Genomic DNA, 26,816 nt, shown 5'->3' with positions numbered 1-26,816 from the left:
GTGTGATTTCCTGTATTTCAAAACAGAAATAAGAAGGAACTTTCTTTTGATTAAATGTTTGCTGCTCATTTCTCCCTCCTTTGCAAACTGTTTCTTTGGCATGTTCTTAGAACTTTTTTCCTTAGTGCCCTTTTCTTCTTCTTTTTCCTGTTCTGTCCTCCTCTGCCACAGCTTCATCTCCCATAACTTTCCCTCCTACTGGTTCCTCCTCTTTGTCCTGTATGGAAAGTGACTCGTGTCCTCCATCCATCAGTCCCCAGCCCGATGTTTGGTCTAGCGCAGATTTTGCCACAGTCACCTTGATGCCACCGTTCCTAAGTGACCAGATCCGGCGCGTGGGTGCCCAGACCACCTTCTTCCTCTTCTGCCAAGCTACGGGTAAGTCGGAGGATGCTGTTACCCATTCCTGCAGGTTGCATTCACCAAATCGCATTTGCTTTAACTTCTTTTGTGCACGAGCCCAGGGAGTCGAATGGCAAGAGAGGTCAGGGTGTCAAAAAGGGTTGTGTTGAGGGTGGGAAACTGTGGTCCTTCCTCCCATCACAGGCAGCATTGTTTGGTGGCAAAAAATGAGGGCGTAGGGTCTCCCCAGGCAGCAGAAATCAGTGATGTCGGCTTGGAAGGGCCTTACGCATCCTGCAGGTTGTGCACACAAGGTTTAAAATCAGCCCTTCTAACAACTTCTCTTACGTCAGTCCCCAATGTCTTTTCCTTCGTACATGGCTACAGGAAATGGGAGCATTACCGCAACTTTAATGACATTTCAGAAACATTTTCCAGATCCAAAAATATTGCCAAACTTTGGTTTATTTGTGCTGTATATTTGAGAGCGTCTTTTTCAGGAATTTTGTATTTACAAGTATAGTCTGACCTCTACTTACGTATCCCTCTGGATACAGAATCTTCGGGTTACGGCCATGGCAAACCTGGAAGTGTATACGTCCATGTTTTGCCGTGTGTGTATGTGCAGAAGCACGCCTCTATGTACATAATTTTCGGGGTGCGAACTGACTCCTGGAACGAATTAAGTTCATATCTGGAGGGTCCACTGTACTCACAATTTTAATAAACTGGCTTATGTCAAATATCATCTGCTGGAGTTAACCATATTAAGGCTAAAGCACTGGTTTTCCATCTAGAAATCAATGCTGTGTTGATGTATGTCTCCCGATCTGTGTTTAAAAAAATCATGGGTTGGTGGGATGTGATCTTTAGTTTTGGTTCTTTAAATAATCCAGCTCTTTATTTACAGTTCTTCAGATCTACACTTTTCAGGATAGGCATGCAATTTCCAAGTAAACCATCTCACCATTCTTTCACCACCAACTCCAGTCATCCCTAGCTTGCAAGACCTGTGATCAGGAATGATGAGAATTGTAGTCTGAAAACAGCTAGAGATCCAAGTTTGGGAAACACTGGTTTAGGTGATTTTCCTTTGTTTGCTTGGAATACAAATCAGAATTTTGGAACATGGCAATCCAAACAAAGCTATAAAACCGAATTCTTTAAATGAATAGAATGTACAATTCCACTGCTGAACAACATGACCTCTTGTCCCTTCAAACTCCAATCTAGTTAAATGAAATTTTCTGTCATTTCTATATGCATCTTGTTTGTGACCTTGGAATCTATGTTGAAGATTTATCCCATAATTCGGCTTGCTCTTAATATACCAAGCTGATGAAATAAATAAAATGTTGCATCCCTGTAGCTGTTGTGTGTCTTCTAATTAGGCCAAAGGGCTTAGCACCAGAATAAGTACATTGGTAAGAACTGCCCTTGGGCTGCTTAATGTGATTTATTATAGATCATCAGGTGCCGCCATGACTTAGTCCAGCTGGTTATCCAGCTGATCAGATTACAAACGTAATGCTGCTTCTTGCTTCCTCCCAGGTTCTATTTGCAGTTGTTTGCTCGCTCATGGTGATTCAATCATATTACCACTTCCTGCTACAATATAAGCATATGGACACTATTGATGAAGTTCTGCTTGATGCTTTCTATGTGTAATGGTGTGTGGAACTGGTATTAAAGAATGGTTAGAATCGTTAGATATTTTCCCCAAGTCAGGACTCTCCACGGCCTGGTTCACCTTTTCCTGGATTTTTCAGGGTCTCCTCTTCTTTGGCGATCACTCGTAGCTGAGTAAGATTGCCTTCCATAAACACCGTTTTAACAATGAGTCTGTAAGTGACTGTGGAGGCCAATTCTGGATCCACACGTCCTTCCACAGTGGGGACATTGGTTTCCGGGCGGGAGTTGATCACGGTGTGGATTTGCCAAGCGTGCCTTCCTCTTAGCACGTTTCTCCCTTGCGTCCTGAGTTTGAGTGTTTTCAAAGCCCATGGCACTTTTGGAAAAGGCTGTTCTCCAACTGGAGCGCTCGCAGGCAAGTGTTTCCTAATTGTTGGTGTTTATACTACATTTTTAAGGGTCTAGCAAACTCTTGATTGTGCAAGGGTTGAGACGTTGCACAAGGGAAGTTAAAATAATATACTCTACTAAAAATATATTTTTTAAACACCTGTAGATTCTATCACACCAAAGAAAGTAGGTTGTGTGAGTCTTAACTTGGGCAATGGGAATGTTGAATATTGTGTGGATCACACTCTTTTCTGCATCTGCACGGCAAGAAACATCTTATCTATGCTATTTTCCTTCTTGTGATTCAGTTTGTAGGTACAGTACAGTGGTACCTCGAGTTAAATACTTAATTCATTCCGGAGGTCCGTTCGTAACCTGAAACTGTTCTTAAACTGAAACACCACTTTAGCTAATGGGGCCTTCTGCTGCCGCCGCGCCGCCGGGGCACAATTTCTGTTCTCATCCTGAAGCAAAGTTCTTAACCCGAGGTACTATTTCTGGGTTAGCGGAGTCTGTAACCTGAAGCGTCTGTAACCTGAAGTGTATGTAACCCAAGGTACCACTGTACTGAAATTGGCCCATTGACGTCAAATATCAGATGTGCTTTTGTACTATGTTTAATTTGGTACAACTTTGCTTGGTTGGTACTTCCCTTCTTCCCTCTTCTGATAATAAAAGTATTTCTCCTCCCCTCCCATGTCTTTCCAGAGATCTAGTTAATTATTTCTACAAGGTCTCGTTTAGAAGAACAAAAACCCTTGCTTCATCAGCTGGATTTCACAACTTTAAGAATTGCAAAATGTAGCTTAGGATACACATCCAGTCTTGCTCTGAAGCAGCACAATTTCAGAAGTATGCCAAGGACGTGTTAAGATACTACGGCAATTTCAGACTTTTCTGAGTGCTTTCTCCAGCTGCTGTGACTACAGAAGCCAGAGAAGAGGAGCAAGGCTTCCTTGGTGTAGGCACAATGCAGGCATAAACACAAGCACAGGCTGACAGCCTGCATTGCCGACGTGAATTGAGAAATGCAACATCTAAACCTGCTCTTAAATTCTGATTTCCTCTATAAACTTGTTCAGATTCTGTTCAAAACTACATTTTAAGTGAATTTGCTTAATGAAGGATTAGATAAATCTAAACGGGCACATTTTCTGCCACCAGCTGTTGCAGCGTTCTTGCTCTTAACATACAACAAGATGTCAGCAAGTCCAACTGTTCTTGAACCTTGGGGTCGAAGAGCATGATACACATTTTATTTATAAACCCATGCATAAAAACAACTAAGGTTTTTATTTTATTTTATTTGAAGTGTTTGCATCCTGCCTTTCTTTCCAAAATGATTTGCATTGAGAATTAACGTCAGCGTAAAAAACAACAACAACAAGATGGGTAGAAGTGTAAGAAAGCAAAAATAAAATCAAAGTGTGTTGATTGGGAAGCATCTGTGACAGACACTCATTTTCCTCACTACGCCTTGTCTGCCAGCTAGTTGCCTGGGCAAGTGAGCAGACATTAGCAATGGCAAACTGAAGGGAGAAAGGCTGCATAGACTTGTCTGAGGGACCCCCAAAACCTGGTCCAGTGGACTGGCTAAAAAACTAATCTCTGAACCCAGATAGTAAAGAGTCCTTGGAAAACTAGATTCTAATAATAATTCATTTGACCGTAAAATCAGTCTCTGCCAAAAAGTGGAAGGTATGCAATTTAAGACTACTTTTTTAGGTTCTTGGAGGTAAGTCAGGATGAAGAGTTGGGACAGCAGACTTCTGAAAAAGAACTGGAGTAACTTCTGCATGAGGAAGTTCTGCCTCTTCAGCCATTGGATTTCTATGAGAGCATCAAGCATGTGTAAAGGTAAAGGGACCCCTGACCATTAGGTCCAGTCGTGGCCGACTCTGGGGTTGTGGCGCTCATCTCGCTTTATTGGCCGAGGGAGCCGGCGTACAGCTTCTGGGTCATGTGGCCAGCATGACTAAGCCGCTTCTGGCGAACCAGAGCAGCGCACGGAAACGCCGTTTACCTTCCCGCCGGAGGTACTTGCACTTTGACGTGCGTTCGAACTGCTAGGTTGGCAGGAGCAGGGACCGAGCAATGGGAGCTCACCCCGTCATGGGGATTCGAACCGCCGACCTTCTGATCGACAAGTCCTAGGCTCTGTAGTTTAACCCACAGTGCCACCCGCGTCCCTCCAAGCATGTGTAGATGCAGGTAATTCAGTAGATACCATATCCACAGACTTCAAATGAGCTTTTGATAAAGTCCCTCACTAGAGGCTCCTGAGTAAGCCTGGCAGACCTTGGACAAGACGTCAGACGCCTGTTGTAAGTCAGTAATTGATCAAAAGAACTGGAAACACAAGGGAAGAGTTAAAGAGTTCACAGTGGAAGGAAATAAGCAGTGGCGTCCTCTAAGGGTACAGCACGCCCTTAAATATCAGTTGCTAGGGAAGAAATGGAGGAAGCTTGTAGCCTCCATCTCTCCACACTTCCAGAAGCAGCAGCTGGCTGTGGGTGGACGTTTCATCTGATCCAGCAGAGTTCTTTGCTTCTCAAGTCTTGTGTTTTCTTATCCTGATATATCTGTGGAGTTTCACATTCCTGAACGAGGCTGTTGCAACTCTTCCCGGCTTGCTTGTGGTTTATAACATTCACAAAGCAGCTTATCGTCAAGAGAGATCTGATTCCTGCTTTACTTTTCAAAATAACAAGCAATTGAACAAAGTAGCTCACTGTGCAAAATCAGGTTACTTTTTCATTTTGTTTCTTTTAAGATAGGGTGTTACTCAGAAAACACAGTATCAGCTAGGATTCTCAGCCAAAATTCCGAAAAGGATAGCAAGAGGCAGAGATTAAAATGGAACTTCTGCATAGTCTGATACTTGCTGATGTGGCCGTCTTCTTGCTTGTAGAAATGTAGCCATAAGCTTTTCTCATCCTGTGAAATGCACCTTAAAACAAAACTACTTTTCAGCAGGTACAAGTGACCTAGACTTCACACTAGTCACTTCTTGACTTTGCCTGGTTTTCAAGAAAGCTCTTCTGTACTGTTGTAATTATCAGTTTCAGCTCGTAAGACAGATGCCTCAAAAGAGAATTTAGCCCCTAAATCCACTTCTCTGATCATTTTTTCTCTTGCTTCTTTGTGTGGAGTCGTCATTTCAGTCCCTGTCTAGGATTGTGAATTCTGGATTCATTGAACTGGTGTAAGAATCTGATTTTGCAACTCTTGCTCTTAGGAATGTGAGATGGACAAAATAGTGGACTTGTGGCATTTCTTGTAAAAATCAAGGCTCTGGAGGTCTGGTGTGGGCCTTACATACCTCCAATTCCATGTTATCTGGTTCTTTTTCTTTCTCTAAATATGAGACTTCCTGGAGAGAAGGAACCTTCTGACATGGAATATAAATAACCATTTGGAACAAGGTGATCAGGACTGGCCCAATAGGAATGCAGATGGAGGATTGGAAGAAATTTAAGGACTATCTTCAAAAACACTGTAAATTATATGAGTGTTAAGAAGGATGAGAGATTTGAAAATAACAGGGCACCATAAAGTTAGCTGAAAAGACTATGAGAATGAGTGAATTTCATGAGAAAGACAAATTTTGAATGAATATCATGTTAAAACTAGGTATTTAAGATTTTGATAAAAATATTCAAAGTTAGGGATAAAATATTGGAATTGTGTACAATAAGAATGAAAATAAGGTGATAAGTTGCTGGCTAAAGTTTTATTAACTTGGAATGTAGGAGCGAGAGACATGAGGAAGTCCAAAAGGGAAAAATGAAGAAAAGATGGTTACTACAAGATGTAAAATCCTATGTTTGTTTTATTTTTTCGATGTTTTCTGTTTATTCTGTCTTTTTTTCTTTATTGTATTATTAAAACTCTCAATAAAATTTTATATATATATAAAAAAGGAATGCAGATTCAAGGGCATACCTAGGGGCCGGGTAAGTTGGCCCCTGCCAAGGGTGAAAAAATCTTAGAGTGGCCAGGAGCCCCCCCCCCCACAAGCTCCCCAGGCCACTCTGCTGCTCTGGGAGGGTGGGCAAGGCACATAGTCTCCTTTGGGTGCCTTGGTGAAGGAATCCAGTCGCTGGTGTCGGCCATCGCAGCAGCCCTGTGGGGCCCCCTCCCCAGTGGGCCAGTGGTGCTATTAGAAGTGTGGGTGGAGGGAAGAGAGGGCAAGAGTAGCAGAAAGAGGAAAAAGGGAAGGAGGATGGAGGCAGAAGGGAAAGCAGCCAGCAGAGGGAGGGAGTTTAGCAGACAGACAGATGGACTGACGAAGGGGATGGGGAGGAGGGGCAGAGTAGACCCAACCCCAGTGGCTGCAGAGGAAGTCACTGGTGGAGCACAAAAGGAAACATGGTCTCTGGTACATGGTCTCTCTCGGCTTTGGAGGTGCCAATGCAGCTCTTTGCCAAGGGCACAAGGAAGCCTGGGTCCACAGAACGATACCGTTGTCTTTGGCCATGGGCAGCATGTTTGACCCCTTTGCTTGCCTCATTGTTAGCCTCCAGTTCCACCTTTTTCTGGTGCCTTCAGCTATCCAGCAAGGCAAGGGTCTCTGCCACACACACACACACACCACCTCCTCAATGAGGAGGGACCGAGGTCGCCCTTCCACAGAGTGAGGAATTCCGAGCGCAGGTTCTGGAAGAGAGCACGTTTCCCCACCGTGGCAGCAGCTCACGATGGCATTCACAAGGCAGTCTCTGAGATACAATACCCTCAATTCCTCACTCTGAGAGAGGACCTTTTTGCTGTTTATCAGGAGGGTGGGGAGCAGCAGAAGAACTGCAACAGCAGTTAGTACAGTGGTACCTCAGATTAAGAACTTAATTTGTTCTGGAGCTTAATTCCGTTCTTAACCTGAAACTGTTCTTAACCTGAAGCACCACTTTAGCTAATGGGGCCTCCCGCTGCTGCTGCCGCGCCGCCGGAGCACGATTTCTGTTCTCATCCTGAAGCAAAGTTCTTAACCCGAGGTACTATTCCTGGGTTAGCATAGTCTGTAACCTGAAGTGTATGTAACCTGAAGCATATATAACCCGAGGTACCACTGTACTGGAAATACTGGCCACGTTCTACCTCAAAGAGATACAATCTCATCCGGTGCCTGATTCCACACAGACCAAGGCCAGGGCCTATTTTTAATGCCTGGGCTCATTCATTATTTCCTGTGCAATAAACGAGAGGGCCAGCAAGCATCTGCTGTGCAAAGTGTTTTCCTCCCCACTCGGCAATCCGAGACTCATCACACATCTGGAGGTGGGCAGCCAGGGAAGCTTGAGTCCAAGAATCTCTCATTAGAAATTCAACTTTGACCCCAGGCTATCTCCCCCTCATGCTGGATTTGGCAGGAGCTGACACGGCAGAAGCCCCTTAATGTTCCTCAGTTATCTCAAGCCATGGCCAGGCACAGAGCCTCCTGTGCCAGTTCATTATGATGTTTGCTTGTGCATCTCTTCCCCACGGAGTCACAGGGTTTGCTGAACGAGAGTTTAAAACGTTTCCCTCTGTATTGCAGTCTCTCTTCAAAAAACTTGGGTCCTGATTTCTCCCTTCCAGTTCTTTCCCTGGGTTTCTGAACAACAGCTTGTAGCCAGTTGCATGAATTATCCCAAACATCAGCTGGATATGGGCGCGCCTTTGCAGGATCACAGGGAAAACACTTCCTGCCCACCTCTTAGGGGATCTGCCATGGCTTGCCAGATCTCCCTCCTACCCGGGCGACAAGAAGCCATAGCAAATGCTTGTTTTGCATGAAAGGATCTTCAAAGTTACAGCATTGCAAATCCTTACGCGTTGAGCTCGCAGCAAAGCTCAACATGGGGGAATTGTGCCAGATGTTGCATTCGTTTCCGAGATTAAATTGTACTGTGGTCACATACACACTTTTCATGCTTCAGGAGCCTCCGTCTAGCAGATTTCCTTTGTGACAGAAAACAAAATATATGATGCATCGACAGACGGACAGATAGTAGTGATCAGAATCTCTTGCTGTTTACAACTTTATTAGGAATTGGTGATAAGGTAGTCTTGGTTCAGTTATTTCCCCTGATGGACTGTGATAAGCACCAGTGGAACCTGACGCATTTTTATTAGGTTGGTCCAAATGTCTTCTGTTTTGACGTGTGGAGGGGCTATAGCTCTGGGGGATGGCACTTACAGAAGACCCCACATTCAATCTCCAGATAGGACCAGGAGAAACCTTGGATAGGTTACAGTCATTTTAGACAACGCTGAGCTCTGTGGACCATTGGTCTGGCCCCTGTGCTCCTTTGTGTGCCACCAGAATGGTGATCACAGCTAATGTCACTGAATTGGTACCCAACTGAAGATTTCCGCAGCCCAACAGCAATTCTCTAAGCTCTTTATTCTCCCTGGCAGCTTACCTGGCAGTCGTACTTCGTAGCTACTCACATCTCTCTACTTGATTTCCATCCTTGATAATCTCATTTTCAGCGACCTTCAGGGAGACCTCATCTAAGATTAGCTCCAGAAATAGGACAGGCAGTAAATTAATTTGAAGGATGGCGTTGGCCGCCTCTCAGTTTATTCTGACTTTCAAAGCTTTTCTTAGGTGATTTGATATTACCTACACTGGGTTTGTTTTGGCAAGGGGGGTTACTTTCTGGAAACATGAGTTTTACAGCAGAAGGCTCATTCATCTGCACATCTGCTCAGTCCAGTGTTATTACGAACCCAAGGAAGCTTTTAATGTGAATCATAATAATAAATACCCTGTTGGTTAAACTCAGAGTAGACCCTCTGAAATTAATGGATTTAAGGGCATTGTTTTCAACAGGTCTGCTGTGGGTACAACTGATATTGACAATTGCCCAAAAGTAGCAGGAAGTAGATAATCTTCAAGCATTCAGTATTCCGCAAGTCTTCACAGATTCCTGGAACAATACACAGGTTTAACCAGTTTCCCCAACACACAGTCATTTATTAATTTATTTTTTCAGTCTCCCTAGACTTGGATCCACATGGAATTCAAGGTTCTCCATGAATCTTGACGACACATTTCTGAGGCTTCCAAAATCCAAGTCGGCCTAGGAGCAGCAGGTGGGAGGAAATTCACCAACTGGGAGGGAACTTGGTTGTGTGAATTGGTTTCTTCTTCTAAGGACAGCTTTGTGCTGTGCAGTGGCGGAGGCCACTGGGCTTTGGTGGCGACTCCCAAGAAGTTAATGTCCACTGGTTTACCATGTTGGTTAGCTTGCTAGCGTGTGCTATTCCTCAGCACCACCAAAGGAATGTTTCACAGTCGCATGAAGGTGGCGATTGGGTGTGAGTGGGAGAGAATCTACTTGGCAGGTCTCTTGTCTAGTTGGTGAGCTGTGGCACACAAAGGACTTGTGGCAGCAGCCACAAGTACAATTGTACCTTGGTTTCTGAACAGCTTAGTTCCAGAACGTTTTGGCTCCCGAAACCGCAAACCCAGAAGTGACTGTTCCGGTTTGCGAACTATTTTTGGAAGCCGAACGTCCAGTGGGGCTTATGCGGCTTCCAGTTGGCTTCTGGAGCTTCCTGCAGCCAATCAGAAGCCGTGCTTTGGTTTCCGAACGTTTTGGAAGTTGAACGGACTTCCAGAACAGATCTGGAACGACTGTACACAAGTCTCCTTAGCCTGAGTCTCTTTCCCCTCCCCCAGCCATATTGCCAGAGCTTCAGCTAGAGAAAGTGTCATGCCCTGCAACAATGGGGCTGGTTTTAATAGTGTTCCTTTAAAGGGGGTGATGTGGGGTGGAGGGAGAAAATAGGTACAACAGAGATGCCACTAAAGACATCTTTTCCTGGAACTGGTATTCTGACCTGGCCTGGAACATCCTAAAGTGCTCACCTGCATCATGTTACAAGATGAAACATAGCAATACCAGGTGAGCCTGGAACTGCATACAGGGGTGGGTGAGTCACCTGGCGAATACTTTCAAACAACACAGGCCCAACAGAGAGCGTCTGCCACAGAGAGGCTGTTTTTTGTGCTGCTTTCACCACACAATTAGCATCAAGAGGAGAGGAGAGGAGTGCTCTTACCTGACCCCTCCAGTGGTTGGAGAGTGAACACACTTTTGTAGGCTCCACATGTGTTTTAGAAGTCTTGATTTCCCAGGGTTGTTACTGTTGCAGAGAAAGGAATGTCTGTCGTGTAATGGCAGCAAGATGCACTCCCAAGTCCAAGGCGACTATGGGGTTGCGGCGCTCATCTCGCTTTCAGGCCAAGGGAGCCAGCATTTGTCTGCGGACAGCTTTCCAGGTCACGTGGCCAGCAGGACTAAACTGCTTTTGGTACAATGGGACACTGTGACAGAAACCAGAGTGCATTGGAACACCATTTACCTTCCTGCCATAGTGGTATCTATTTATCCACTTGCACTGGCGTACGTTCAAACTGCTAGGTTGGCAGGAGCTGGGACAGAGCAAAGCGAGCTCACCCCGTCACACTGATTCGAACCGCCAACCTTCTGATTGGGAAGCCCAATAGGCTCAGTGGTTTAGACCAGAGCTCCAACCGCTTCCTGAATAAACAAGCACACAATCACTGATAGGTCCTCTTGCCATTGTGAGGCTCAAAGCAATGAAGATGATGCCTCCCCAGCTGTTGCCATTGCCTGTGGGTTTCTTGAGATGTCACAAAAAGCACTAGGCAACTGAGTGGATATAAAGGCAGGCCAAGGGGAAAGCCCTTTTTCATTTCCAGCAGGACACACCTGGCAATGGATGTGACATTCAGCACCGCCCATTTCTTATACTTGGAGGAGGCAAACTGGTGAATGAAAGGAGTCAATCCTCTGGCAGTGGGATGCTAGGGAGCGATAATAAGGCAAGTTTGCTTGCTGGAAGGCAGCTGGTATCTGAATAGAAGCTGGCGGAGGTCTCATGATAGATCTAACAGTAGCTTCTGGCACAATGGGACACCGTGACGGAAACCAGAGCACACAGAAACACAGTTTTCCCTTCCCACTGCAGAGGTACCTATTTATCTACTTGCACTGGTGTGCTTTAGAACTGCTAAGTTGGCAGAAGCTGGGACAGAGCAATAGTTCACCTTGTTGTGCAGATTCCAACCGCCAGCCTTCTGATTGGCAAGCCCAAGAGGCTCAGTGGTTTAGACCACAGCGCCACCTGCATCCCCTTAACAGCACAGACCCTCAGGTAGTGTTCAACCAAGGGAAGCAGGGGGTGAATCATGTCATCTACCCCTTTTCCCCGCTTAGGAGGCTTTGTGAAATGCCAATTACGTTGATGGCGCTGTGTGAATAAAAGCAAACGGGATGATAAATCTGATAAGTAGGGAGCTGTGTACTTGCAAAATATAATTGCATTAAGAGCCTTGAGCAAATGGAAGAAATGTAACATAATCCTATACAAATCTACTCAGCGGTATGTCCCATTGTGACCAGTGGGATTTAATCTTGTATTATTCTTGTGCATAGATTTGCAAATCCAAATTGCATCTGTGTGGGGGTTCCTTAGGGGAGCTATGCCTGGGGAAGGGTTGACGTTTTGCGGTAGAGCATCTTCTTTGCATGCAAAAGCTCCCAAGTTCAGTCCTTGGCAGAGAGAGGCAACGTCCCAGAGAGCCACCATCACTCAGTGTAGACAATATTGTGGAAGATGGACTCAGAACCCTGATAGAAGGCTCTTAGTAGTGGCTCACCAAGTGGCCAAACTCACTTGACTTTTTTGTTTTTCACCAGAGCTGCATAGAATTTTACACTGAGGCAGCTGTCTCCTGGGTCAGATACTGATTCCATGTGTAAATAGCTATAGGCCGGCCTTTTTTCATAGAGAAGGTGCGTGTCCTGCAAAACTGGAAAATACACACAAAGTCTCCGAGTTCCAGATAGGTTATTTCTTCCCTTTTGTGCATTCCTGTACTTTCAAAAAATAAAATGCTGACAGTATATGTTCTTCTGAATACCTTTATCGATCCCAATGTACTAATTATTTTGTGTGCCTTTTAATTGACACACCCTATAACTTTTGACTTCTTTGATCCTTCAAGCATACAGGAGGAGGGGATACAGTGGAACGTAAGTATTCAAAATGTTTTGATTGTTTCCTTGACGGACTGTAGAGACCCTTGTGATCCAAACTGGGGCTGCTGGTTTAATTGTGGATTACAATTACTGAAGTCATAACTGTGGTTGAAATGAGTCCTCCTAATAGCGTTGTATGGGATGTTGTTAGCTCAGAAGGTGGCCTCTGGGTCGTTATATCAGTTATATTTGCCTTAGAGGATCTCTCAGCTAAGGCCAGTTCTTGAGCCAGGCTTGTTGGGTAGTTAATATTTTCGGAATCTTGTCAGAGACCTTTAAGATGAGTTGACCAATCCAGAACAGTGGAAGGCGGAGGAATGGCCTCATCTAGAATTAACTCATTCAGTTCCCTCTTACCCTTCTCCTTTTGGAGAAAATAATGTGTGATTTTGCTCTGTCTCCTTCGGGGTTCTGGGGAGCTAATTAACAAATCTGACATGATTCCCAGATCTTTGCAGTTCTTTCTAATAAGTACCATAATAATTATGATTATTCCTCGGCCGTTTGCAGAAATCAATTATCTCCTAATGTGGCGGCCTTGAATTTACGAGTCCGGCGTCAGGGCCATCCAGCAGAAGGGAAGGTTTTGGAGACTCTCTGCAGCTGCCACCTGGGCTCGCTCGTCAATCAAGATGTTTCTCTTCCTTAATTTATAACTAGTATCTTGTAAACTTTGGCTTGACCTTGTGTTTGGCACTGCCTAGGAAAGTGCTCAGCCCAGCTTCAAGCAGCCTCACAGTTTAGGGCAGTTAGAACAATAAAACAATGAGATAAAACAATAAATTAAAACCACAAAACGAAGCACTAAAAGGAGTTAAGAAATAAAATGGAAGAGAGGATAAAAACAAATGCTAAGGGTTGGTTATAGAGCAGAAACTTGCCTTAGAGTTGGCCTCAGAGCTCAAAACCCTGCTTCAAGCATTCGGCCTGGGATGCTGTTAATTCTTTGCTTCAGATGCAGTGTTGTTACACTGAAACTGCCCACAGCTATATATATATATATTGTGTATCTTTAGGTCAGAGTAAGCACCTGTTAAAAGCACAGAAGTGGCTCCGGATGCTGCTATCCCCCCATCACATTTCATATTGCACCCACTTAAAAAATAAATACAAATAGCATTTTGTGATACGCTATAGAGCAAGTATAGAGCAAGCATACAAGGAACTGAAATGGGCTGGGGAGTAGCAGCAAGAGAGGGCTATTTCCTTCCTGCCTTCCATGTCAGTTTCTTAGAGCCATGTGGTTGGCATTTATTATTATTACTGGCCTCTCTGTGGAACAAGATGCTGAATTAGTTGCACCTTTCGTATATCCACAAGCGCCACTCTTATGTTTTAAAGTAGAACAACGCTTTCATAAAACGGCAATGCACTTGAAGTTGCTTTTTAGCCCACTGATACGGAGAAAACTATGCATATTTCAGAGATCTTTGATTTCTTCAGAAAGGTTGAGAGATGTTGCTTGCACTCAGCAATGCTTGTGGATCTCTGCCGCCCCATTCATGCCTGTGAAGGAGCCATGCTGAACTGCCTCTTCCCCTGGAATGAATGGGGAGACCACTGCAGGGAGAGGGAGCAAATGATATCGGTTTACTGAAGCGCTCCCTTGCCCATCAGAAAGAAAGAAAACAGATGAAGGTGTCAGGAAGATAACGATGTTTTGTAGCATTCCATTCCTACAAACAGAAATGGTAGGTTTTTATGGGATGCTGTGAATTGGATTCTTTGTACATGCACAGACCCAAGAAAGATGCATCTCCTTCCACAAAGTGCAACCAAGAGGATTCAGCAAAGGACTTGCTACCGAGATTTTCATTTTGCATAAAATAAATGAATACACATCTGTAGTTTGTGCTCGAGGAAGCAGAGGAGAGAGACAAGTCCTGCTTCCTGAGACGATCACGGGAAAAGGAGCAAAGCAGCGCAGCTAGCACAAATTCTTTCACCCCCCAGATTGCCTGTCCACGATTGGGAAGCCACCAAAAAGATTGTAGGTTGCTGAAGTTATCTGCAGGCTGTATCGGAACAGATTGTTTCTTTTGGGTAGCCTGCTTGGGAAATGAGTTGTGTGAATTATATGTTTTGACCGGCTTCCAAGAGGACTGACGTTTTGGAAATAATATTGAGATAATAGTGTCTTTAGAATTGCAGAGCGGTGGATTTGGTCCACCAGCTCCTTCATATTCTTCCCCCTTTTCCCCCACCCCAATCTGCAGATTGTATTAACCCTCTGCTTGTATGAACACACATCTCCCCAATAGCCTCTTGTTCCACCTACTGCTATAAACGGGAAATTAGGCAGGAGTTTGCAGAGTACTTTGGCCTATGTGTTCAAAGCACTTCTGTATACTTCGCTGCTCCATGTCGTGTGATCTGAGAAGTTCTCTCCATGATCTCTTGCAAATGCCATAGATTGTGCTGGCGGACAACACTTGAATCACACACAGTCATATGACTCCCAAGTTGTCAGGGCATTCTGCTATGTGTCTGTGCAGTGTGCTTCATTGACACCCATAAAATATTGTCGACCCAATATAACCTGGTACAGCTGTGAGCTGGCCCTGCCATGCTCTCAGCTCTCATCCTGCGGATTGGGCCTTGCCATGGTCTCAATTAAAAGGCTCAAATAAAAGGATAGCTAGCCACAGCAAAATTTACAAGGTGGAACAAAGGCGTCACATGAAAGAGAAGTGCATGAAAAGAGACCAGTGCTTTGAAGGGAGAAGTGTGGCATCTCATTATAAAGGAAGAAAGAGATCAGTTTCCAGGTTCAAAAAAGGGTGTTTTTGCTAAAGTGCAAAACACTTCCATTTCCATTTCCTAGGGAGAGTTGGAAAAATTCCACAGCTGTTTCCACATTTGAAAAAGACAGTGAACACAAGCTACGCTTGCAAAGGAGTGTGCTCCAAGGGTCAGCATTGTTCCTTTGCGCCTATATATACCTGAAGGAGCGTCTCCACCCCCATTGTTTGGCCCGGACCCCGAGGTCCAGCTCTAAGGACCTTCTGGCAGTTCCCTCACTGTGAGAAGTGAGGTTACAGGGAACCAGGCAGAGGGCCTTCTTAGTGGTGGCACCCGCCCTGTGGAATGCCCTGCCATCAGATGTATAGATAAAGAACTATACAACTTTTAGAAAACATCTGGAGGCAGCCCTGTATTGGGAAGTTTTTAATGTTCAGTGTTTTATTATGTTTTTGTATGTGCTGCAAGCCGCCCAGAGTGGCTGGAGCAACCCAGTCAGATGGGTGGGGCACAAATAACAAAGTAGTTGTTGTTATATTATTATTATTAGCCCGGAGTGCTTTCCATCAGCTTCGGCTGGTGGCCCAGCTACACCCCTATCTGGACAGGGATAGCCTAACTACTGTTGACCATGCTCTGGTGACCTCATGGCCAGATTACTGCAAAGGGCTGCCTCTGGAGACGGTTCAGAAACTTCAGCCAGCGCAGAATTCAGCTGCCAGGTTGCTCACCGGAGCAAGACGGTTTGAGCATATTACACCGATCCTGGTCCGACTGCACTGGCTACCAATTAGTTTCCGGGCCCGATTCAAAGTGCTGGTTTTGACCTATGAAGCCTTAAATGGCCCAGGACCACAATACCTCAAGAACTGCCTCTTTCCATATGAACCTACCCAGACCCTGAGATCATCTTCTGAGGCCCTCCTTCGTGTGCCTCCTCCATGAGAGGTGCGGAGGGTGGCAACACGAAAAAGGGCCTTCTTTGCAGTGGCTCCCTGTCTGTGGAACGCTCTCCCCAGGTATATAAATTTAATTAGTAGTAGTAGTATATCATAGAACCATAGAATCATAGAGTTGGAAGAGACCACAAGGGCCATCGAGTCCAATCCCCTGCCAAGCAGGAAACACCATCAGAGCACTCCTGACATATGGTTGTCAAGCCTCTGCTTAAAGACCTCCAAAGAAGGAGACTCCACCACACTCCTTGGCAGCAAATTCCACTGTCAAACAGCTCTTACTGTCAGGAAGTTCTTCCTAATGTTTAGGTGGAATCTTCTTTCTTGTAGTTTGGAACCATTGCTCCGTGTCCGCTTCTCTGGAGCAGCAGAAAACAACCTTTCTCCCTCCTCTATGTGACATCCTTTTATATATTTGAACATGGCTATCATATCACCCCTTAACCTCCTCTTCTCCAGGCTAAACATGCCCATCTCCCTTAGCCGTTTCTCATAAGGCATCGTTTCCAGGCCTTTGACCATTTTGGTTGCCCTCCTCTGGACACGTTCCAGTTTGTCAGTGTCCTTCTTGAACTGTGGTGCCCAGAACTGGACACAGTACTCCAGGTGAGGTCTGACCAGAGCAGAATACAGTGGCACTATTACTTCCCTTGATCTAGATGCAATACTCCTATTGATGCAGCCCATGTGACATCAGATGAATGATAGGTGGGTGTGGCTGGGAGAAGATGGCCTCATGGGCCAAATGAGGAGTCCAGGTGAGGCCTCATCACCTGCAGTTCCCAATGCCCGCTTTAAAGGGACTTGGTATACCATCTGTCATAATAATTAGCCAACTACCATTTTCCACAGGACCCAGAGATGCATACTTTGTTTGGGAAAAAAATGGGCAGAAAATGGAAGCGTGTGTGAGCCAGCAGACTCAGGCTCTGGCTGATGGAAGACTGCATCTTCTAAGCTGGGTAAAAGATGCTGTAGTGCAAGATTCGGAATACTGCTGCCGTGTGATCTCCAAAGCTGGAAGCGAAACCTCCACATCCTACATCACTGTTGAAGGTAATGGTGCCATGTCAACGAGTGACGTGTTTGGGGAAATTTAAGCAGGCAGAACTTCAGATCTGGTGTCACCTACAAAGGCGGCGTAAACTCAGAGAGGCACAAAAATCCCTCTTTATTTTGATTCACTCCCTTTTGTGAGATACAAGTTAGTGGCACTTAAAAAAACAGACTCATTTGGCCACAAGTCATTGGTTGTGGTCACAACAGAAGGCTGCAGAGGTCGTGAACTGTGGGGAAAGCTGGAATCCTGATGCTGGGCAGTTTAATAGAAGCGAACACACTGGTCCACGCATATGCGCTCTTAGGGGTAAAGGGACCCCTGACCATTAGGTCCAGTCGCAGATGACTCTGGGGTTGTGGTGCTCATCTCACTTTATTGGCCAAGGGAGCAGACATACAGCTTCCAGGTCATGTGGCCAACATGACTAAGTCGCTTCTGGCGAACCAGAGCAGCACATGGAAACGCCGTTTACCTTCCCACCAGAGCGGTACCTATTTATCTACTTGCACTTTGATGTGCTTTCGAACTGCTAGGTTGGCAGGAGAGGGACCGAGCAACGGGAGCTCACCCTGTCGCGGGGATTCGAACCACCGACCTTCTAATCGGCAAGCCCTATGCTCTGTGGTTTAACCCAGTGCCACCCGCATCCCATATATGCACTCTTACTACCACATAATCCATTCTATATGTGAAACTCATATTCATCTTCTTAGGTTTCACAAACTGCACAAGAGTTGGCTGCCATTTGCAGGGGCGGGGTGTTTGCCTGTGTGTGCGTTCCCAGAAATGTTGCCGTGCTGAACGAATGTTTTGGTTTTCACAATTGCTACTCGGATATGCTAAGTATTGGAAAGGGTCAAATGTTTAGGAGGGAAGTCCCAGTTATGGCACTTTGAAATGATGTTTTTAAAGAAACCAGTGCTTGAATTCTTAACAGGTGCCAGCTTTGTCATTTAATTGCTTGCTGTTTGCAGGCAGCAGCTACCAGGATACCTGGTCAAAGGAATTTGCTAACTGGAGAAGCGTCGTCAGCGAGCATGACAGAAAGATGGAGAGCTGGAAAAAAACTTGGGTAGGTGGTATGAAACAGGCAAACACGTACCCACATTCTGCTGCCCAGTTTGGAGAAATTTGGTGCTTTGCATTTGAGGTCTGTTACCTGGCCAAGAGAAAAGAGACCCTTGGCATTTTTGCACTCTGACTATGAAGTGTTAATATGCATGCACGTGCGCCCCACAATGGCTTGGAGATTGCAGTGACTATCAAACCCAGCATATCTCTTGGTACTGGTTTGTTGCAGCCTGGCAGACCAACCTCCCCCTTTCCTCTTATCGCCACATTTGATTCCGATAGCTAGAGACATATGCTCATTACACATCAAAGGTGATGGGAGTGTTGCTTACACAGCCATGCTGAGATGCGAGACCCATCAGAGTGACACATACAGCTGCTAAAGCAATGCTCCCCACTAGTCTTCCTGCCTGATCTTACATGCCTCTGGCGTTCTTGGCCAAAAGCATCACACACACACCAAGGCAGTCCTAAGAAAGGAAGCTGGCATCTGCACCAGCCCCCTCAAGGCATACTGTTACTTCTCACAAACTGCATAGTTCAGAACGCAGCTAGAGCCTCACTCCGTGCTTGAACAGGAAGGCCCCATACCCCAGGCTTAGGAGACGGTACGCACTGAAGCCTGCAGGCAGTCCAAATTTCCCTGCTTTATGGTAGACCTTTCCCAGAAAAGTTTACTGAGGATCTGTACTTTCTCATGGGCTTCCTTTTGAAAGAAATTTTAGATTTCCTAAGCTGTGCTTTATTGCCAAACTCTGCTTTGCACACAGCAGTGAGATACCAATCTTCAGTTGTTCTTCCCACCACTCCTCTCTTTTCTGAGCAGAATTAACAGAACTGTCAGTTTTCGTCAGTTATGCTGGGCTGAAATTCACTGGAAAACACAGGGATGAGGCTGAATAAGGTATCACAGTGCAGCGCAAATTATGGAGAATGTGCAAAGTCTTGATTATACAATCGATAGTATGGCTCTTGATTATCAGTGGAAAATGAGATTTGTAATTTAACTACTAAAGTTCATGGGAAACGATGTTTGATGTAGACTAGTGGCATGGGAGAATTAAAATGCTTTCTCTCTCTCTCTCCTGATTCATTTTTATTCAGGAAAGCTGCAATAGGAAAGGCGCAGTATGAGAAGCAGGAAGTGGTGGCTGAGAACTGGAAACAGCTTACGATGGAAGAGCCCTTTGACATTTGGCAGCACAACAGTCTCTTCACTGCTTTGAAGAACACTGCTTCCTATCTGTTGTTTTGCGACTGACTTGAACAATATATATAAGTGTGTTGCTATTAAACTCATCTATCTCCACCATCAAAAGGAAAAGAATGAATATATGAGGTTTGGTAATGTGTTGTTTATAAACTCCACAGCCCTGACTTTTGTCTCAGCCTGTTAACAGACCATGAGTGCTGGGGCTCTTGTGCTTCGGCGATGGGCTATAGTAAATTAAATTTCATCACTGCATAGCATCAATTAAAATATTGTTAAGAATGCCGACTGCAAAGCAGGTGGCTGAAGGCTTTCAGCCCTCTGTGTTTGTACACAGGATCGATTTCCCTCAAGGAGCCCTGTAGAAACAAATAGTTGCGACTTTCCCAGAGAATTCATTTGTGCAAATACAGTTTCATTGTGGCAATTCTAATACCTACATTGGCTGGGTTAGTAGGGCTGGGCGATATCTGGCTTTCAACACTGTGATGCACCACCAGCTAAACATCACAACGTACTGGCTTCGCGGCTTTTCCCACATTGTGATTTTTGCACAGCACACACCATGATTCATGATATAGTGCCAGGTCAAAAATTGCAAAACCGACGTGGGCTTCAAAGCAGTTTTGGACGATGTATTGATATATGGCCCAGTCCTACTGGTCGCCTCACTTTCCTGTGAAACTAATGGTAAAATAGGGACTACCTGACTATAGTGAACTCCAACATCCATCAAGTCCATCCAGTAACCACTGGTAACTGAAGATGGGAGCTGTGGTCCAATGGCTAGGAGGCTGCTACAGGTTTTCCATCTCTGAGCTAAGATATATAGCAACCAAAACCAAAGTCTAAGAAGTCTTCCACTGCCACAAAATTCCTTAAAACAAAAAAAACACACACCTACTTTTACCTTTAAACACAAGGACTCATCAAGTTAAACTCTTGCATCATATGGCAGAGATAAGTGCATACCAGATCTGAATGCTCAACATTGTTTACATTTCCCTTTCACAAGCTTCCCCACCCACTCAAACTTCTTCTTACGCAGATGTCGAAAGGAGAAACAGGAAAAAATATATATTGGGCACGAGCATTTTTGCCGAGCATACGATCTGGTTTGGATCACTACACTATAAATACACTGACAGATCACTTAGTGAAAGTGAGAAAGGTTTGCTGTTTGATTGCGATTTAATGTTTCATTAGCTGAAATGGGGTCAGCATTTTGACAGAATTGTTACAGGGCAGATGGCAGCTTGTATACTCCCAACGGCGCTGCCTACTTTTGCAGGATAACGCCAGTGATTATCATTCCTTGTTATGAATGAACGTGCCAAGGCAGCTGGACACACATGCCAAGCCTGGAGCCCTCCCTGAGAAGAGGTCTGTGCTCCCCCACATCTAGTTTTAAATTGTGCCTTTTGTTGTACTAGCAATAATCCACATATGTTTGTGATAAACACTTGCAGTTATCCACTTCTCCTGTTAGAAAGCCAAGATCTAACAACACAAATGAAACTGGGATGGAAACAATTGCTTTCATGATCAGCGAAAGGCAATGGCTGCGCTGTTGCAGACCAAACAGTAGTATGAGCCAGTTCAAATTCAACAGAGAAAGTTCTTCACATCATACTCCTGTACATATCTAATTGGAAGGAAGTCTCAAGAACTTTAATAGAGCTTACTCCCAGATAAATGGGATAAATTGCAATTTCCGTTCACCAGGCTTGCTGGACATCTTTGCCCACTGCTACTGTGTAACACAGGACGCAGGTGGCGCTGTGGGTTAAAGCCTCAGTGCCTAGGACTTGCCGATCGAAAGGTCGGCGGTTCGAATCCCTGCGGCGGGGTGCGCTCCCGCTGCTCAGTCCCAGCGCCTGCCAACCTAGCAGTTCGAAAGCACCTCCGGGTGCAAGTAGATAAATAGGGACCGCTTACCAGCGGGAAGGTAAACGGCGTTTCCGTGTGCGGCTCTGGCTCGCCAGAGCAGCTTTCTCACGCTGGCCACGTGACCTGGAAGTGTCTCCGGACAGCGCTGGCCCCTGGCCTCTTAAGTGAGATGGGCGCACAACCCCAGAGTCTGTCAAGACTGGCCCGTACGGGCAGGGGTACCTTTACCTTTACCTTTACTGTGTAACACTACTGCCAACCCTCAAAATAAGTTTCCACTATTGTTTAAATTATTAATAATGTGCTGCTTTTAAGTGTTCAGCCATACACTTGTCACAGTTGGGTCACAGAATATGAAGCCGGCTGACACATTTTAAGGTAGCCGGTTTTGTTAAATGAAGTATCCAGGCTTTGAGTTTTAGGGAATTAAAGCGGGTTCCACAAATAGTTACCCTAATGCCCTTGCTACTGACCCTGCTTGGTATAACCACCAAGTTGTGTAGAGTTGAAAGGGACCACTAGAATCATCTAGTGCAATCCTCTGCAATGCAGGAATATTTTGCCCAATGTGGGGCTCGAACCCACGGCCCTGAGATTAAGAGCCTCATGCTCTACTGACTGAGCTATCTCACAGCTTCCAGCACCGCCTATCAGTTACCTGGCACTAAGGCACTGCCTGGCAACTGGCCACAGGTATAGGCCAGAAGAAATCAGTGTTCCCCAGTCCTGTCCTTGAATTTTAACCTTGCAGGATGTGCTTTTTAACGAACATCAAGTCTCTTGCTTTAAGTCTTATGTAAAAGCAACACTATGAAAAGGGCAAACAGCACCTGCTAAGTTCAGTACAGGGGAAGAAACCCGATGTTACTGAATTACAAGAATGGACAAGAAAAGTGTCCATCTTAAAAAATAAAATAAAAAGACACACAAGATACAACAAAGGCAAAAACAGCCTTTTGGTCCCTGCAATAAAAGTCTGGCCACAGCACCAGGAAAGAGCACCTATTACTTAATCACAAATGTTACGTTGTAAGCTGTTTAGCTTTGTTTTACAGTTACCAAATAACCCAAGCTGGCTGAAGACATAGAAAATTCAGGAAGGCACAGTACAAAACGGTCAGCAAAGGACAGGAGTCCTCCAAGTCTCTCTGGCTGGAACATGAGCAGCTGAGCATTTTTGGGAGGAGAGTGCCAAACTCCTCCACAGCAGTTGGTGCTCCCGGCTGAAATCAAAAGCCCTTTGTCACTGTAGGCGGCCAAACCAAGCTTCGCCCCATGCCTCTCACCTTCCAGTTCACGTGGGGTCAAAACGGTTGCTATGCCAAAGTGGAACCTGAGGAACAGTAATTTCTCAGTACTTCTCTCTGTTATATTATTGTAAAAGACAATTCAGTTTATGATCAGTCTTCTTAAATGCCATCACATGTCATCACAGTTCTTTGTTTGTTTGTTTGTTTGTTAACCGTTTTCTTCCTGGCCTCTTTTTAGGGACTTTGAAGAAATTGCCGTATTTTTCGCTCTATAGGACGCACTTTTTCCCCTCCAAAAATTGAGGGGAAATGTGTGTGCGTCCTATGGAGCGAATGCAGGCTCCTTGGCTTCAGCGATAGCAACGCTAAGCCTCCGAAGCGCAAGAGGGAGCACTCCCTCCGTGCTCCAAAGGCTTCGCGTTGCTTTCGCTGAAGCCTGGAGAGCGAGAGGCGTCGGTGCGCACCGACCCCTCTCACTCTCCAGGCTTCAGGGAAAGCCCTGCGCAGCCCCTCCGGCAGGGAGAAGCTGCACGGGGCTATGGCTTCTTTAGCCCCGCGCAGCCTCTCCCAGGAGGGAGAGATTGCGTGGGGCTAAAGAGGAAGCCAAAGCAGCCAGCGGGATCCATCCCGCTGGATGCCTTGGCTTGTGCCATAGCCGCGCACAACTCCTCCAGCAGGGAGAGGTTGCGTGCATCCTGTACGCTGCTCTTTGGGGCTGGGGGGGGGGGGAATAAGATTTCTTTTTTCTTGATTTCCCCCCCTAAAAACTGGGTGCGCCCTATGGAGCGAAAAATACGGTAGTTTTAAAAGTCTTCCATACTTCCAAATACCACTTATCAGTGTTTAATAAGCAGCTGAATGCTCTACTAGGTGAGATTATATTTGAAATAAGTCTAGTTCTCTCTCTTTTTTTGGTAATACAGTGGTACCTCGGGTTAAGAACTTAATTCGTTCTGGAGGTCCGTTCTTAACCTGGAACTGTTCTTAACCTGAAGCACCACTTTTGCTAATGGAGCCTCCTGCTGCCGCCGTGCGATTTCTGTTCTTAACCCAAAGTTCTTAACCCAAGGTACTATTTCTGGTTTAGCGGAGTCTGTAACCTGAAGCGTCTGTAACCTGACGCGTCTGTAACCTGAGGTACCACTGTAGGCTGGTCCATAATAGTTGATCTACACACCAAGTTGCCCTATTATCATTATTATTATTTACTGAATTTATATACCACCCTTTACCTGGCGTCTCAAGATACCCCTATGGTATCTGCAACCCCTCCGCTGCCGCCAATCCAAAGCAGCAGACACAATTCACCCACCTAATTGCAGCTTAAAAGCTCCCGCTCGCGAAAACACCCGGCCCCCCTCTGCACTATCCGTGTATGAGACCCCCCCCCCCAAAGGTGACGATCGTTGTTTCCTCTCTCCGCCCTCTCCTTCACATGGTCACAAAGTGAGCTGCTCCCATAGATGATGAGGCAGCTCATTGCCTAAAGCCAAGTTCACTAGTGTAACTGGTGAGATCTGTCAGATGGACTCCCTGCCTTTACACACAGCAGAGGCCGGCATCATGTACTTGAGCTTAAAGGGTTTTTCTACAGCTGGAGGGTAATCTAAATAGGTCCGCTTCCACCATTCCACTAGCACAGGCCACCAACTTCAGTGCAGGAGGAATGAAATCACTGCATTCTCCAGCATCAAAGAGCCCACAAACAATCTCAGAAAACCCTAAGGTACCTTTAAACAACCAAGTCAGCAGTGGCTTTTTCAGGTTTAACAAACCACGTTTCCAGAACAGCGTGTTCCATTGTGATTATTTGCCAGGTACAATCATAAGACAATTTTTTAACATTATAAGCCATATTGTTTGGATAATTAATCATAGATAATTTAGTTATTTACATATCTATATATACATACACTTAATTTTTTTGAATTGAAAAAAAAGTCAAATAAGGCCAAATAAGGTAGTCTTGATTTACTGAGGTTCTTCAAAACCCAAGGTCAACATTTCAGAAGTTGACTATTTTTCCAGCTCCAGTGTGTATGGGTTATACTCCTCTTCAAGCTTCCGCTTCCAGATTTTAACTAGAAAAAAAAATGTATGAAGGTTAGCGTTACATTTTTTTTTTCAGACTAACAAATGCAAGGTCAGCTATGGGGATGCTTTGTTTGCACCACAGCCTTGAGAAAACTGCATTTGGAAATGCTTTCGTACACACTTTAAACCTTCAAATTGCTTTATCAGGCACTGAGATCCCCAAACGCTTGATAATTCAAGGACTCAAGGATTAGCCTCCTTACGCAGGAAACAAGATAATCTAGGCAGCGGAACTGGGCCAGGTTTAAAGAAGGGGAAGGACAGAGGCTCCATGCGATAAGAGCTTTGCTTAATTTGTTGTCAGCTGTCAGTTATCTATTTTGTATTGCTTTTAGTTATGCTCTTCTATGAAAAAAAGCATAAGCTAGAGAGCTCTAGGTCAAACAAACTTATAATGCCCAGTCGAATCTATCGTTTGAAGCAAAGTTCATCAGCTGAAATTAGAAAAGAGCATGCAGCTAAGACTGGAAGCTGTAGAGGGCAGCAAAGCGAGATGAACAGCCCCATATGTTCCATGACACAAGAGAAAGGAACAGCTCACTTTCACTCTCTCTCCGAGACACAGACAAGCAACAGTCAGACTGGCAGGGCTCCATCTGAAAACAATCACACGGTAGCTCAGTGGTTCAGCACTCTGAGCCCCAGAACTCTGGAAAGATCAGTGAAGGATTTGTCCTGTTGTAGAGGAAGCGCGATGCTCTCACAAAGTGATGTTTGGCATCCGCAAAATAAACATGGTGGTTGCTATCGCATCAATATTTCCCGTGATTGGTCAAATGCAGCAAAATGATAGAATAAAAATATTTCGACCCGTATGAAGAAAAAGGGAAGGGTCTGTAAACCTGAAGAATCACTGACAGCAGGTGCAAAGAAATCACGTTCTCAGCTGGAGATAGCTTGGAACTGAGGTAGATTTCTGCAGGGAGATCCTACAATGTTGATTAAGTTTGGTACCCAAAGATGATGGATGGGCAAGAAGGTTGGCAGGCCTGAGAGTGTTTACCGTAATGCCAGCCTTCATTACAACAACTGAGATGGACAAAGCAACACTTGTTTTGCTTGTCAGGTTTGGTTTCCCCAGACAGGCCAACACCATTTTCTATTTCCCTCTCACACACGCTCCTTTGCATATGGGTATCATAGAGCTCCCTGCATACTGTGCTAGTCGCCCACCCCAAGAGGCCTTGCTACAGCAATTTCATAGCCAGAAGAGACTGGTTGGGGGCAGTCACTCATATTTATGTGGCCAAAGTTACTGAACTTGGCAGCACAAAAGGCAACACACATGGATGTGAGATTGTTCCTTTTTTTCGAAGTGAGCAAAGTTAGCACCAGCATATCTGACAAATCAAGAAAGACCAGAAATTAAAGAGTTGTGTCAGACCATTCATGTTCCAAACCAGGGGTAGGCAACCTAAGGCCTGGGGGCTGGATGCGGCCCAGTCGCCTTCTCTCTCCGGCCCGCGGACAGTCCAGGAATCGGCGTGTTTTTACATGAATAGATTGTGTCCTTTTATTGAAAATGCATCTCTGGGTTATTTGTGGGGCCTGCCTGGTGTTTTTACATGAGTAGAATGTGTGCTTTTATTTAAAATGCATCTCTGGGTTATTTGTGGGGCACAGGAATTCATTCATTCCCCCCCCCCCCAAAAAAATATATAGTCCGGCCCCCCACATGGTCTGAGGGATGGTGGACCGGCCCACAGCTGAAAAAGGTTGCTGACCCCTGTTCCAAACAGTCAAGATGGCCGATTAATACCAGAGAGAAGACTGCCCACATTAAATCACGCACACACACAACTCACTGTAATTTGGGACATCCTCATCAGATTCTGGAAGGGGCACTTCACCAGCATCTAGTGGACTGGGCTCTCTACAAAGGGTTTTCAAGTTTGCAGAGTCACTTTCCTTCTCTTCTTCAGCTGACTCTTTCTGCAATGCCGCAATCATTTCCTTATAGGCCAGCCTCGCTTCCATTGTCAGCTCCACCATTTTGTGAAAATAGACCTAGGGTATAAAGGCAGCGAGAAACTAAGATCGGATTTTGGGTTAGTGCTTCGCCAAGCTTTCAGCACTTCCTCCACAAACCCAAGAAGATAACGTGCTCCAAAGTTTTATTTC

The 26,816-nt window shown here is 45.3% G+C and overlaps 1 protein-coding gene and 2 long non-coding RNA genes across 3 annotated transcripts in view; 1 reads left to right on the top strand and 2 right to left on the bottom strand.

Annotated features, from left to right (window-relative positions):
* LOC307226832 overlaps positions 1-19,628 on the top strand; it is a 207,822-nt gene extending 188,194 nt beyond the window's left edge. Inside the window, exons 2-4 of the long non-coding RNA XR_013843565.1 lie at positions 16,973-17,176; positions 18,155-18,252; positions 19,356-19,628. This is a non-coding gene — a long non-coding RNA (uncharacterized lncRNA). The remainder of the gene's footprint in view (positions 1-16,972; positions 17,177-18,154; positions 18,253-19,355) is intronic.
* A 1,005-nt stretch (positions 19,629-20,633) lies between these two features.
* On the bottom strand, positions 20,634-22,849 carry LOC307226896. The gene is made up of 2 exons (XR_013843668.1): positions 21,580-22,849; positions 20,634-21,191 (listed from the first exon to the last, which is right to left on the bottom strand). It is a non-coding gene; the product is annotated as an uncharacterized lncRNA (long non-coding RNA).
* A 1,708-nt stretch (positions 22,850-24,557) lies between these two features.
* The window catches only part of SECISBP2 (SECIS binding protein 2), a 29,666-nt gene continuing 27,407 nt past the window's right edge, over positions 24,558-26,816 (bottom strand). Inside the window, exons 17-18 of the mRNA XM_079995426.1 lie at positions 26,501-26,702; positions 24,558-24,682 (exon numbers count right to left, since the gene is read on the bottom strand). Of these exons, the coding sequence (XP_079851552.1) occupies positions 24,618-24,682; positions 26,501-26,702 (267 nt within the window). The 3' untranslated portion in view covers positions 24,558-24,617. The remainder of the gene's footprint in view (positions 24,683-26,500; positions 26,703-26,816) is intronic.

Source organism: Podarcis cretensis, assembly GCF_951804945.1.
Source record: "Podarcis cretensis genome assembly, chromosome: 11".
Classification (NCBI taxonomy): Eukaryota; Metazoa; Chordata; class Lepidosauria; order Squamata; family Lacertidae; genus Podarcis; species Podarcis cretensis.
The sequence above is the reverse complement of the archived record's forward strand: the minus strand, read 5'-3'. Positions and strand labels throughout refer to the sequence as shown.